Here is a 14588-nt window from a genome sequence, read left to right on the forward strand (position 1 = left end):
GGAGGGATGCGTCCATCACAACTACATGCTCCGGTTGGGGTAGGAGAGGTATCTGCCGCTGACCCAATCGCGGTCCGTGAGCCACCACTGCAACTGTCTTTCAGTGCCCTCCGAGATCAAGACATGGTCGGACAAGTTGCCCTGATGCTTGGCCCACTCAAACTTCAGGTCCCACAGCAGAGCCCCCATCCACCACCGGGCGTGATGCACCAGAAGGATGCAGGAGGCCATCAGCCCCAGAAGCCGCAGCGTCAACCTGACCGAGACCCGATATAACGGCTGAAAGATCGAATCAGAGCCTGAATATCCCAAACCTGCTGTTCGGGGGGATAAACCCGAATGCGCCGAGTCTAGAACCGCTCCGATGAAGAGGAGCTTCTGAGAGGGACACAGGTGTGACTTCGGCACATTGATGGAGAACCCCAGCAGGTGCAGGAGGTCGGCCGTAGTCTGAGGGTGGCTGATAACTGCCTGTGGCGAGCCCGCCTTCAACAACCAGTCTTCGAGATAGGGGAAGACTGAAACCCCTAACCTGCGCAGATGAGCTGCGATCACCGCCATCACTTTCGTGAACACCCGTGGGGCGCTGGTAAGGCCGAAGGGGAGCATGGTAAACTGAAAGTGCTCGTGGCCTACCGTGAACCGCAGGTAACGCAGGTGGGCCGGCAGGACAGGGATGTGAAAATAAGCATCCTGCAAGTCCAACGCTACCATCCAGTCTCCCGGGTCCAGGGCAACTAAGACCTGAGCCAGTGTCAGCATCTTGAACTTCTCCTTCCGGAGGAAGCCGTTGACGTTCCGCAGGTCCAAGATAGGGCATGGGCCCCCTTTGCCCTTCTTGGGTACCAGAAAGTAGTGGGAGTAACAACCACACCCTACTTTTGACCCAGGAACACGCTTGATGGCCCCCTTGGCCAAGAGGGCCGTAACTTCCTCTTGTAGAAGTTTCAAGTGATCCCCGGACACGTGGTGGTACTGCGGTGGCATGGCTGGAGGGGACGCCGCGAAGGGGAGGGAGTAGCCCCTTCGGACGATTTGCAGCACCCACCTGTCCGATGTGACAGTGCGCCAGTGTGGTGATGATGGTGAACCCTGCCCCCCACTGGCGTCACATGAGCCTGAAAGCTCATTCTAGGAGGGTTTTGAGGCGGATGCTGCAGGGGTAGGTGTGGACTGGCCTCGCCATTGTCCCCGACCGCCTCCACGGCGGTTTCCACGTCCGCCACCGCGCTGGAATAAGTCTGTGGCCCGTGGCTGGCAGGACGTGTGGGGGCGCCCCTTCCTTGGCCACGAAAGGGGTGAAGGGCAGCCGTTTGCTGCCGCGGGGCTGAGAGGCCCAAGGACTTGGCTGTAGCCCTGGAGTCCTTAAAAAGCTCAAGCACATGGTCTGCCTTGTCACCGAAGAGGCGACGGCCATCAAACGGCATGTCCATAAGGGTGTTTTGGACATCGCCCGAAAAGTTGGCGGACCTCAACCAGGCGTGCCGACGAATCGCCACCGTCGTTGCCATCTCTCTGTCCAGTGAGTCTGTGGTATCCAGCCCACACTGGATGGAATACCGTGCCGCATCTCGACCCTCCGCAAGGGCATGGGCGAGTTTAGTCTGGGCCCCCTCCGGACATTGTGGCAGCACGTCCGCGACCGTGTCCCACAGAGAGTGGGTGTAACGGCCCAAGAGGCATGCGGTGTTGACTGACCGCAACCCCAACCTCAGGGAGGAATGTACCTTTTTCCCATATTGCTCATACCTCTTGGATTCCCGATCGGGGTCCGCCGTCGGGAGTGCAGTCTGGAAGTTAGAGGTCTGGATGACCAGGCTCTCGGGGTGGGGTGGGTGGACAGGAAGCAAGGGTCGCCCAGAGCCGGGCGGTGGCGCCTGGCCAAGTTCCTATCTACAGGCGGACCTGTAGCGGGCTTGGACCAAGTGCCCAGGAGAACGTCTGACAAAGCCTCATTAAAGGGCAGCAGAGGCTTGGCCGAGCTTGCCTGCGGTTTAAGGACCTCAGTGAGGAGGTTAGTACTCACGGCCGCGACGGTGAGCTCAAGGCCCAAGGCCTTGGCAGCCCGCGTCAGCACCACACTATAGGCAGGCCCCTCCTCCGTAGCCACGGTAGGAGGGGAGACAAAACCAGTGTTGGGCAAAGTATTCAGACCACTGGCCTCCCCAAGCTCACCTGCCCAGTCCTGAGAAGACTGAAACTCACGTGCCAGAGGGTCCTCTGACCCCTCCCAATCCTCCTAGTCACCCATCACCTGGTACTCAGGTTCAAAGGATGGGGCCGGGTCATAGAAGTAAAAGTCTTCCATCGGCGTCGAGAGCGGCGCCGCTCCATTGCCGGACCCGAATCGAGGGTTGGACCGGGGACAGCGTCGTCCTGGGACGGTGCCGGGGGCGACACCCTGGGGACCGGCGCCAGCGAGGTCGTGAGGCTGACCGGCGACGACCCGGATCGGAAGCCGGATCCGGCGGGGCCCTGCGGCGTCGGGACCGAAGTCGCCGACGGCATCGGGGCCGAAGCATCCGCCGGGGCCGAGGCACTCGGCCCGTGTGGAGACCCAGTTGGGGCCGCTTGGCCTGAAGGCGCCGCGGAACCTGACGGAGGAGCAAGCGACCTCATGGCCCTGAGGAAGGACTCGATCTCCTCCGGCATCACATTCTGCCCCGGGAATGGCGGGTATGGAGCAGGCTGTGACGCCTGCGGCTCCGGTGGAGCCGCGAGCCGTTGTCGCCCAAACCCCCTGCCGCATGGCACGAGCGTCGGGGGGGAGTCAGAAAAGCGATGTCGTCTCTTCGACTTCTTGTGCCTCTTACCTGAGGATTTTGAGCCCGAAGATTGATGACGACTCCCGGAACTGTGGTGACTCGGGCCCCGCGACCGGTATCTTGACCTCCTTCCGGACCGGGACCTCCAGCGGCGCGGGGCTGACTGCCGGAGATCGAGTCGCTTGTGGGACCACTTCCGTCTAGCTTTGGACGTCAGGGCCCGGCAGTCGGAGCAGGACTTGTCGTCGTGGTCGGGGCCCAGACCGTGAAGGCACTGGCAAAGGGGGTCGGTAACCGACATCATTCGGCTGCAATTGACGCAGGGTTTGAACCCGGGCATCCCTACCGGCACGGTGGGAGTCAAAAGAATTCGAAAGATGATCAAAAAGGATCGAAAAAGTTAGTAAAAACTTGACTAGGGTCCAACTTTTTCCGGATCGGCGCTTGCTGGCGCGGAAAAAATAAGAACTGACGTCAGCGCGCGAGGGCGGCGTCTAAGTACTCCAGAGACGTCATCCCGGCGCCAACGACTCTGACAACTGACGCGGAGCCGCAGACGGCGCCTACCGATGCACAAGGGTACTGCTACGCAAAAGTTTCCGGATCCAGTCTGACGCCTGGGGATATTCTAAGGTAAGGAACCTCTTACTAACCTGTTTCTTTCAGATGTGATAATTCACATGCTCTAGTTGTTTACAGTCAAAAGATGAAACATTACCCACCACCAGGGTGCCAAATAGACTTCTAATAAGCTTCCAGACCATCCCCTGCATGCCTATCCTTACTTCCAGCCATTTGGACATTTATTGGGAACTGACATCCATTCCCAATCCATGACGGGTTTTGTAAAAGCCAGCCTGCTTATGCTTGAAGCCAGCCTACTCATGCCTGAAACTCCATTACCCAGAATTTCCTGCTTACTGCTTTGTCGCCACCCCTGCAGGCCAAGGATGGGTGGAGGAATTCAGTTCACCTGTGGCTGGCTGCTGCTAGCCTGCTCACGCCTGCGGCATGTGATTACAGTGAGCTCTTATAAGCACCAGCTCCCTTCAGGCCAAGGTTGGTCACTGTAGCTGTTTACCAGTGAGACCGATCCTTTTTTCCAGTGCTCCCTGAGCTTTTGCTATCCTTGTTTCTAGTGTTTACTGAGCATTAGTTATGCCTTGATCCTGATCTGCTGCTGTTTTCCTTGTTCCAGAATTAGCACTGCCTGCAGTGCTACCTTGACCCCTGTGCCTTAATATTCCATGTTCCTGGACTGTAGCAGTTTCCCTTCTCCTGAATTAGCACTGCTTGCAGTGCTACCTTGTTTCCGGAGTTCCAGGGCTTCAGCTTTTTTTTGTGCCTGATTTGCATTGTTTGCAGTGCTCTCTTGACTCCTAGCCTGCAGTGCTACCTAGACTCTGGAGCGTTAGCTCAATTCTTGTACCAACCCCAGCACTGCCTTCTATGCTACTTTGTTTTCTTGAATCCTTAACCTGCACTATTAGCCTTCCCTTGTAGCCTTCCCTTCTGTATATCCTTTTCTAGTCCCTACCTTTCTTTCTATTCCCTGAGGTTCCAGTTCTAGTTTGCTGTCCTTTTATTACCTTGTATGTTTGTTACCTGCTTTCTGCCAAGTGCCCTGTGATTCCTTCCTTTCCTGTTAAGCACTCCTCCTTGCGAGCTCCTTGTGCTTGTCTTTAGTTCTACCCCTTGCTGTTACTGCCTTGCATGTTCCGGTTTCATCACCAGGATCCGTAGACTCAGCTGACTACCTAGGTGGTGTTTCTTGTTCACTGTGAGTATTGTCTTTGAGTTACATTTATAACATCACCATAGGTATAAGTTCCACAAACCCTGCCTTTGCATGCATATCCTACATGTGGGTATTTGCAGTCAGTATCTGTATCAGCAATTGTGGGTGAGAAATTTACTGAGCTTCCGTCTTACCGTATGGAGCTCCTGAGTGCTTTACCCCACATTGTTAATGTTGTCTTGCACGTCCCTCCTGGGTGTACTTAGTCTGAATGCTAAATTGCCTTGTGAGTGCCCTTCCTTTCTCAGTCTTAGCTGTCTTGTACAGGCTTCCCCTTTGGATCCCTTTTTCTGCTCTGACACCCTGCATGATCCTGGGCAGCGCTATACTCCTCTTTCTTGTACATTTTCTACCCAGTTCATAGTCTTGCCCAAGTCCCTTACTGTGTTCCCACATAATCCCAGACAGTCCCTGACACCATTCCTGACCATCTGGAGAAAGTTTGACAGGTCAGGCTCATTGTTTTTCATCAGAAAATTGATTTTTTGGGATTGTACAAAACATTATTAAAACTGTCAATTGGATCGTGCCTCATGTTGAGTAACCAGTTTTAGGGCCTCACAGTGACCACCATTGCCATTTTACAGACTTTTCCTCCTACTCAGAAGCTCCTATAAAAACTCACACTTTTTGGAGCCTCTGGCAGGAGGAATTTGACCACTTCCTCACAGCTTGACCTTTTTTCAGCCCAGGAGCCTTGTGCGACCTTTGGAAGAGTCATGTGGTTTTTCTGGCTCCCTGAAGTCATGTTTTTGGGTTTGAGACACAGCTTATGAACAGCTCCTGGTCTTCCTCAGCACTGCCTGGTTCACACAGCTGCACCTCCAAGGTTATCGTCAACTCTCCTGCATCTCCTGACATTGGTTGTTATGATCCCTAATGTAGGCCTAGGTAGTTGCATGACCTTTTACTTACATTTGTCTCTATATAACAGTTCTGGCACTGACCTTTTACCCAGTTAGGTGCTGAATAAATGTTGTGTGTTTTCTCCGAAAACTAGCCTAATTTATTATGCATGAGGATTCTCAGTATCAAAGCAGGATTACCATCTTCTGCATAATAACTCTGTATAAGGGTCACCACAATCGTCATCCTTGCCCGACATGCCAACAGTACCAACCAACCACATTAAGATTGTACCCCTGAGGGTACCACCTTCGCTGGGCAAGCCAGAGGATCAAATGCTTCTATGGCGACACAAGACGCTGAAGTCCCTCAACGCAGTCTAGCACGCAGTGTGTTTGAAATCCCTTGCAGGGTGTCCAACTCGAGATCATGAAAGGGCCCTTCGCTCTCTCACATCAGATAATGTGTTGGCTCTTCCCTAGGGGGATTTTTGGCTGTACACCTACATACGTGCTAGGTACACTTAGGTACATCTAGTTAAGGTTTGCATCTTAGGAGTACTCTTGCTTACTGCTGTGCAGACACTCATTGCATCTGTGATATCTGAATTATTGTGTGAATTGCATATATTCACTGCTAGCACCATGGTAGAATTCTACCTTGCATTTACTCTTGGTGCTTGTTATCGTCTATATCTGTTTCTGTCTAATGGTTTTGTTGCAGCACATGTATTTTAGACTAGAACGACGTTGGTTCAATAAATACTTACTTAAAACGCTCCGCTGAACTGCTCCTAGAGCGTCAGTGCTTCTCACCTGGTTCATCGATGAACGATAGTCGAGGCAAAGATGAAGTCTGCTTGGACTTTTTGTGCCTCTTCCCAGAGTGTACCGATGACCTCAAGTGCGACGGAGAGGAGTCTTGCTGGATGGTGTTGACTGCAAAGAGCTTCATAGCACTAGGCCTTGGGAGCCAAAGCCTGACAGTCCGAGCATGACTTCTAAGTTGTGGTCGTGCTCAAGACACCAGAGATAGATAGGTGGGGGTTCGAAACTGACATCATGTGGTGACACTCTTCCCCGAAGACATCCTCACATACAATGGAATTTTTTTCTAATTCGACAAAATTGAAAAAAGGCCTGTCAAAAAGCAAAAAGCAAGAGAGGTAGCTCTTCCTGGTTTTGAGTTTAAGTGGTGTGAAAAGAAAAGAACTGATGTTCCCGCACCTGCGTTATGCCCACATAGGTGACTGCGACGCAACAGTTACCAAATCCAGCCTGAGGCCTTTTCAAAGGTAAGGAATCTGCAGCTAGAAATCTCTATCAGTAAGTGGGAATAGTATTTTCCAACTCCCATTTAAGATTTCAAAGCAAGAAATTCAGGCACACATCATATAAAATGTTTAATTTTTTTTAAATAAACAATGTCAAAATAAAATATTTACATCACATATTGTGTAAACACAAATGTCTGTACAAAAATATACATGCAAAATAAAATGTACACAAAAAAAGAAAAACATAATATAATGGTATGAGGTTCGTACAAATACACAATCCAGTTTTATCTCCTATCTGCCTTTTAAAAATTTCTGTACAACTTTACAAAAAACAAAAATAAACAAAACACATATGGAAAACATGAAACCTAAGCAGATCTCTTTTTATTCATCTTTGATGCTACGATTTAACTAAAACTGTTGCATTTAAAAGCTTCCTTAAATATTTATGTTCTAATAAAATATTTACTAGGAACATAGCCCAAGTTCTATACAAGAATCAGTTACACGAGTCACAGCAGTATCAGCTAGGTATTGTGTTGCAGAGCTGCTTTAAGGGGACTCCTTTGTAAAATAGACCCATACCGTTAAATAGAAGCTAACACACACAAATAGTCTACAATGCGATCATCAATTTAGGAGTAAACATTTTGGCTATTTTAAATAAGTATAAAAGTAAATCCCTCCAGTTTCTGTCAATGCTTGGATTTCAAAAAAGAGTTTGTTGTAGCAAATGCCTTAAACTAACCTCCCAGAAGTAAACTTGTTTCATTATATGACAATAACAATATGAATAACAAGGTAACTGGCTCAGTTAACAAAACTAGAAAACTTGGAGTACTAATAATGTGCTGTTTGTATTATAATAAGTTACAGCATAGGTTTTCATTAATAGTTGCATAAAATTGTAGTTACTATACTGCATCCGATCAGATGTAAAACAAATAATTACGAGCACATTTACATCAGACTACACAGCTTGGGTTTAAGCCGCAACAAGCCGGACACATTCAAAATGAATGCTCCACAACTTCCACCTCAATGAGGATCACCATAATTGTTTTAAAAAAAACATTTGAAAGGAGGGTTATAGATTGATAACAGGGACAACGTCTATTTATAAGTCAGACCTATATGTATGTACAAGTTGACTTTGAGTGCAGTTACATAAGCCTTAGTGCAGTGTTTTGGTACATGAGATAAATACAAGAGAACAAGATCTGCAAGCAAAAATCAGAATTTGGAACAGTATTGTTATCTTGAAGGGAAATATTTGTTTATCTGAATGTGTTCAAGAAAAGGCTTCCCTTGCTGTTTAATACAGATGATTTTACAGTCATATTTATTTTCTTAAAGTTATCGTCAAAACAGTACGTTTAATGTTTATTTTGCAAAACTGTTCTTTTGTTTTTAAAAATATTTTTTTCACCTCCGCAATCGGAATAAAATACTGTGAAGCAGAAAACCTTTGGCCTGCCTTTTCCAGCAGGGTTCACTGTTATAAATCTCCACCCGTTTTCCAGCAGGTTTGGATTTATCAATCCCAGAAATTGCAATTTACAGGGTGACATAGAATCCGCTATCATTAACACATACTACCAGCAGATTGGCTGTTAGTAATTTCTCTTGAACAGTTCGATTGGAAGGAGAGATTTCCATCTCCAATCTGAGAGGCAGGTGAAGGAGAATGAGATAATTTCTTCACAAGATCAAACTCTGGTCAGAAGTTTGCTTTGCAATACGTTTTTAATGCGAATAACTGGTCGAACATCATTCTGGTGTTTTCTCCGCTCAATGAATGATGTCAATCTTAAAACATCGATGGTTCCAAGACTGCTGCTGTTTCCTGGCTGCAGCCACTGCGCTTGGAGGCACAGTGCAGCAGAAGGTCGCTCAGAGGTGTCCTCCTGCAGTAAAAAACAAACAAATTCTTTGGCCTTTTGGCTGACTCCTTTAAAGTATTCCTCAGGGAAACTGTAGTCTAGGCGGCAAATGTTCAGACAGGTCTCTTCCACACTTTCATCCAGGAAAGGCGACACACCGCTGAGAAGTACATATGTGATTATCCCAATGCTCCAAATGTCTGAATTGAGAGAGACAGGATTTCCGAGGATTATTTCTGGGCCTGCAAATTCTGGGCTCCCAAGCAACTCGTGAATGTAGTACGTGGTATTCAGCTGAACAGCATCACCAAAGTCAGACAGTTTCACAACTGGCTTAGATTCAATGAGAGCCACAAGAATATTTTCAGGCTACAAAATAAAAAAACATTAAACTGATATATGTAACCAGTCCTGTACACTTGAATAAAATAAAAGTTAATACTAAAAACAAAACCTCACAGAATAGTGTTGTACAAGAATTGATATCAGCTTTAAAATGAATTAGTATGGGAAGCCATTGATGTCAAAATCACAACTCTACAAATGACAACCCCTGAAATGCATGACACACAGCAAAAGTAATATAATATACACCAGAAGGAGTATAACATACTTAAAAAACAATATGATGCTTGACAGAACCAATATACAATGTAGCAAACCAAATAAGATACCCAGAAGAATGACAACTGCACTGATATATATGAATTACACCTATGCTAAATAAAATACATGTACTAAAAACAAGTTACTTACGTTCAGCAATGCCTTATGTCGTAGACACTATCTAAAGCAAATGACACAGTGCACTCCTTCTTTCTCCAGTTAGTCCTTATAACTTTAGTTTCCGCCTGTTTTGCGTGCTAAGCCCGGTATCGTGAACTGCCGAATCATGTGCTAGTGACATCACTTCAAACACTGGGGCGTATTGACGCCCCAATCCGGACGCACAGCATTGAATTGCGCATTACAATAATGCCACAGTAAATCCATTTAATCAATTTTTATTCCAAATTAATCCACTTTTTGTACATTTCATTCTCGTTGATCTGTCACATGTAAGACACTTAAAGATGCATTGTTTCCATTAAACGCTGTAGGAATGCACGTGGCCTTATCCTAAAGCAGAATGCAGCATAAGGAGAAATACTTAAGCTGCATTCCGTGCTTTATTGTAATGCGCAATTCAATGCTGTGCGTCCGGATTGGGGCGTCAATACGCCCCAGTGTTTGAAGTAGACACTATCTAGACACAGATTCCTTACCCTAGAATTAATCCCAGGCGTCGTCGGACTGATTCCAGAACTTTTTCATGAGCAGTATGCATGCGCGCTGGTAGATGGCGTAGTTCGGCTCCACGTAGAGTTGTCCAGGCCGGAAGTGACGTGCATGGTGCCTTTATAGGCGCCACCCCAGGGCTCTAACATCAGTTTCTTTTTTGAAACTTTCCACACCAGGAGCGCGGAGCCACTGACCACTTGTGTGGAAAACTAGGGCCCTGAAAGGGGAACAATCCTGTCCTTAGAACTCCGTTCGCAGAGCGGGGAGGATGGGTGGATCGGTTAGGAATCTGCAACTAGATAGAGTCTTTACCAGAAAAGGCATTACCAAAGGTAAATAACTAGTTCATATGATAGAGACTTCTCTTCTCACAACATATTCCTAAGCAATACCTTCCTGGAGGTGGGTCTGTAGAACAACTTGCACAAGGAAGTCCTGCAGGACCTAACAGGCAAAATGCCCATCCCTACGGATCAGACTGTCCAGGAGTAGACGTTGCTGCCTGGCAGATGTCCAGGACTGGAAGTCCGCATGATAACACAGTGGTGGCAGCTTTACCTCTGGAGGAATGAGCACGCAAACCCTCAGTGGGTTGCTTCTTATCCAATGCCTAGGAGATTTCAATACAGAGCATGATGTTAGGAAAGGTCCCTTTTAGACATAGTTGCCCCAACTTTGTGCCTATTACATGATGTGATTTTTGACATGAAGTGCACTGTGTAGGTGAGTAGGATCTGCTTCTTATAGTTACCCTCACTTTTTTGCTGATGTTTCACTGTTTTTCGACTTTAGTCTGGCTGGGGCCCAGCTATCCAAGACCCCAGCCTAGCTGCTTCCTCTCTAAAATGATTCCATGTACTTTAGGTACACTCCAGTTTGGTTACTGGGGTACCCTTATGAGTCCCTAGTATATAGTACACTAGGTAGCAAGGGCACAGGTACCCCAGAGGCCTACCAGGGGCTGAAGCATGTAATATGCCACCCCTGGGCAGTCTTCCAAAATGACAACACAGGTCTGCTACAGCAGCCTGTGTAAGGTGGTGTATGCACCCCTAACTTAAATATAGGTTCCCTATATCACTACACATATAAACCTATCAGTCACCCCTATGGCAGGCCTTATCAATCCTGAAGGCAGGGTGCTGGGTTTTGTGTGAGAGGGTGCACATGCTTGAGCAGGGCCTCTCTGCAGCCTTCGGAATCTCTTCTCCAGGGCTGTTCTGTGATGCAGCCAGACCATATACTCTTAAGTGCATTATAACCTCGCAGTAAATGCTAACTTTGGAATGGCTGCAAGGAAACATGTTATGTTTGGCGTCAAACACTTTGGAATCATACCCCCCTGCCAGTTCTGGTGGCGGGGGTATGAGTCCACCCTTCTAGAGAGACATACATGTACACACCAGTACACCCGGTACCATTTAAAAGTACCATGGCATCACAAAATGGATGCCACAGACACGAGTCTGGTCTCCTGCTGCTAGATGAAACTCTGTCAGGGGAGACCTGGAAAATAGGTTTCCTGTCACAGGGAGGTGTCACCACCTCCCAGACAGGCTTTAATGTATTGGGGCTGGGTGGGTTCACTCCAAGAGTGCTTTGAAGTCTGTACTGGGGGTACATTTGGTGTCCCTGTGCATAGCCCAGTTCAAACCGGTTGCAGGGGCTACCAGCCCTGCTCTGGCGCAAAACTGGACAAAGTAAATGGGTCTAGCCACCCCTCTTTCCAAACCCTCTCAGAGGTGGGTCCCCAGACTTTGTGGGTTGCTGTTGCCAAGGCTTGTTGGGTCCAATCCTGACACCGACACCTCAGAACTCAAGATCCTTCGTGGGACAGCTCGAATCCAGCTCCTGGTCATTGTCTACGCCTCCTGGTCCTTGTGGCTGCAGAGTCAAGCTTCACCTCTTTACACCTGAATCACACGACATCGGTGGGCATTCGTCTATCGCGCCCCTGGTCAATGGCAAGTAACCCAGACTCTGTCCCCTCTGCTTTCAGGTTACTCACATCTTCAATCCAGGCTAGGATCACACAGGACACTCTTCTTCTCCACGGCAGCATCACTTGGCAGGAGATCGCCATTGAAATCAACGACGATTCCTGACACCAAAAGACACCTATGCACCGACTTCCCTGGGTGAGGTAACTCGGGTACTCTGGAGCTCCAGTGGATGTTGGCCTTAGAATCCCTTAAGTGTAAAGGGGTTTGCTCAAAGTCCTCTCCTAAGTGTCCTTAATCTTTAAAATTCCAACTACAACTTTCCCTATAGAAGCTAACGGCGTCTCGCGGCTGTGTTCTTACACTGCATGCTGTGAGAAGTTGGCCTGGTATATGATGTTCACTATTCTAGTGAACACCTTGCACCAGTCCAAACAACCCTTATGGTGATGGTTGTAAGTCAACCTTATAGACCAGCTATTCTAGTGGTAGCGTGGACAGAACAGTCTTAGGCTAAAAGACTCTTGAGGGCGTGTAAAGCCAGCTGTTTTACCATATGTAACCCCTTGAATATCAAATGAAAGGACACCCCACAGGATATATATAAAATATATATGTATGTATTTACTAACACACTCCTCTGAACTCTTTATGAGATCAGAGGCCAAAGCACATAACAAGTTACTTAATCAGGATACGTTAAGTTGCACAATTTACAGTTAGGCCCTAGGGGCGAAGCAAACCATATATTAGGAAATTGGTATAAGTACCATGTCACGAGAAAAGGAAAGGCCTAGGGCCTAGGGAATCGCTGGGGCTACACTATCTGAACCTTAGTTTAGAAGTAGGAGGCCCACAGGCGGCGCGTGCAGTGTCTTTACACACACGCGAGAGTCAATGTTAAGTCAATGGGAACTTAGAAGTTAGATAAAGAAGGATTTAGGACACTTCCGGTTTAGCTGGGAGGAAACAACAAAAAACCTAGACACTTGGATAGTCAATACCCTTGGGAGCACCGAAGTACTCGCGTTACCTCACCCATGGACGGCGGGTGCATAGGTGTTAAGATGTGTCGGGTTTCGCCGTTGAAGTCTATGGAGCCTGTGAAGAAAGATGCTGCAGGCGACCAGGAGGAAGATGTCCGGGTGGATCGAGGATGAAGAGGACCTGAAAGCAGAGGGGACAGAGTCTGTGTCACTAGCCAGTGACCGGGTGGAATCAGGATGGAACCAGACGACGTCGAGGAGCAATCAAGTGCTGTCTTGAAGCTTGTCTCTTCTGCCACGCAGACCAGGAGGCGTTGAGGACGACCAGGTGCTAGAGGCGAGCTGTCCCACGAAGGTTATCGCAGATGGAGGGGTTGACTGCCGGATTGGAGTCAACAAGCCTTGGCAAAGGCAACCCACGCAGGATTCAAAGAAGGCTTCTGGTGCAGACCAGCAAGGTCTGAGGCACCTCACGTTTGCAGGGAGGCAAGGGCCAGTCTGGAGCAACCAGACCAGCGAGTTGGTTCAAAAGGATTGTCGTCACAGAGGCTACTAGCCAACGGGCTGGCAACCGGACAACGCGTCGAGCAGAACTCAAGCAGAAGGGCCCCACGCAGAACTTGTAGAGTGTGGAGGGCTGATCTTCAGTGCGGGTGGAGCTCGGATTCGGGGCTTCTCAATCCCCAGTGCACAGCTTCGAGGATACCTCAGGAGCTGCACAGTTAGCAAGTTGCAGGCTTTTCAAGATGTCCGGTCCCACGTGTCTCGTTGCCTACACGGATCTCAGCTATGCTGCTGACGTGAAGAGAGGGTCAGAGAGGTCTGGAAGTCTGGGTCTTGTCAGGCTCTGTGCTCGGGTCCCGGCGGGAGGGTAGACAAAGCAAGCCGTGGATTTGCTGGATGGTGCCTGGTTGCCCAGGGTGGTCACTCCTTGGCCACAAGGGAGATTGTTCAGTCTTCAGCTTAGCAGAATGTCAAAGGTCCAGAGTTTTGTGTCAAGTTTCGATTTCAGGATTAATCTAAAATCCTAGGACTCAGCTCCTACCTTTATACAACCAAAAGGGGCTGGATTACTTTCTAGGTCCCTCCTATGGGTGGGACCAGGAAGGGGGGTGGTTACACCCCCTTTCCTTTGTCCAGTTTCGCGCCAGAGCTGGGGCTGGAGTGCCCCAGCAACCAGTTTGAACTGGGGTATGCATGGAGCACCTAGAGTGCCCCAAGCAGTGTCTCAATCTATTCAGCCCTCCCTGTCCCAATACACAAAGTCCTGTCTGGGTTGGTGCTCGCACCTCTCCAGGCAGGAAACCTATTGTCCAAACCTCCGTGACCGGAAGGACTCCCAGCAGCAGGAGGTCAGACTTGTGTCTGTGGCAGCAGCGTACATTTTGTGATGCTGGGGCTCTGGTTAACTTTAACCGGGATAGTCAGCAACAACCTGTCTTCTCCCTCTAGAAGGGTGGAATGCTACCCCCGTCACCAGAATTGGCGAGGGGGTAGTATTCCAAAGCAAATGACACCTTACACGACATGGTTAGATAAAGCCAAACCAAAGTTAGCATTCAACCGCGAGGATTATAATGCACTTAAGAGTATATGGTATGGCTATATCATAGAACAGCTATAAGGACATGGTTCCGAAAGCTGCAGACAGGCTCAGCTCATGCTAGAGCACCATCTCACACATAACCAAGCACTCTGCCTCCAGGATTGTTAAGGCCTGCCATAGGAGTGACTTATAGGTTACTGTGTGTCTATATATAAGGGTAGATATAGGAATACTATACCTAAGCAAGGGGTGATTACACAACCT

At 48.5% G+C, this 14588-nt stretch overlaps 1 protein-coding gene across 1 annotated transcript in view; it reads right to left on the bottom strand.

Moving 5' to 3' along the window:
• Positions 1–8252: 8252 nt before the first annotated feature.
• Positions 8253–14588, bottom strand: part of TRIO (trio Rho guanine nucleotide exchange factor) — a 4034553-nt gene continuing 4028217 nt past the window's right edge. Inside the window, exon 57 of the mRNA XM_078687660.1 lies at positions 8253–8940. Coding sequence (XP_078543786.1) covers positions 8398–8940 — 543 coding nt within the window. The 3' untranslated portion in view covers positions 8253–8397. The remainder of the gene's footprint in view (positions 8941–14588) is intronic.

This window comes from Lissotriton helveticus, chromosome 4_1 (assembly GCF_964261635.1).
Source record: "Lissotriton helveticus chromosome 4_1, aLisHel1.1, whole genome shotgun sequence".
NCBI classification, from domain to species: domain Eukaryota; kingdom Metazoa; phylum Chordata; class Amphibia; order Caudata; family Salamandridae; genus Lissotriton; species Lissotriton helveticus.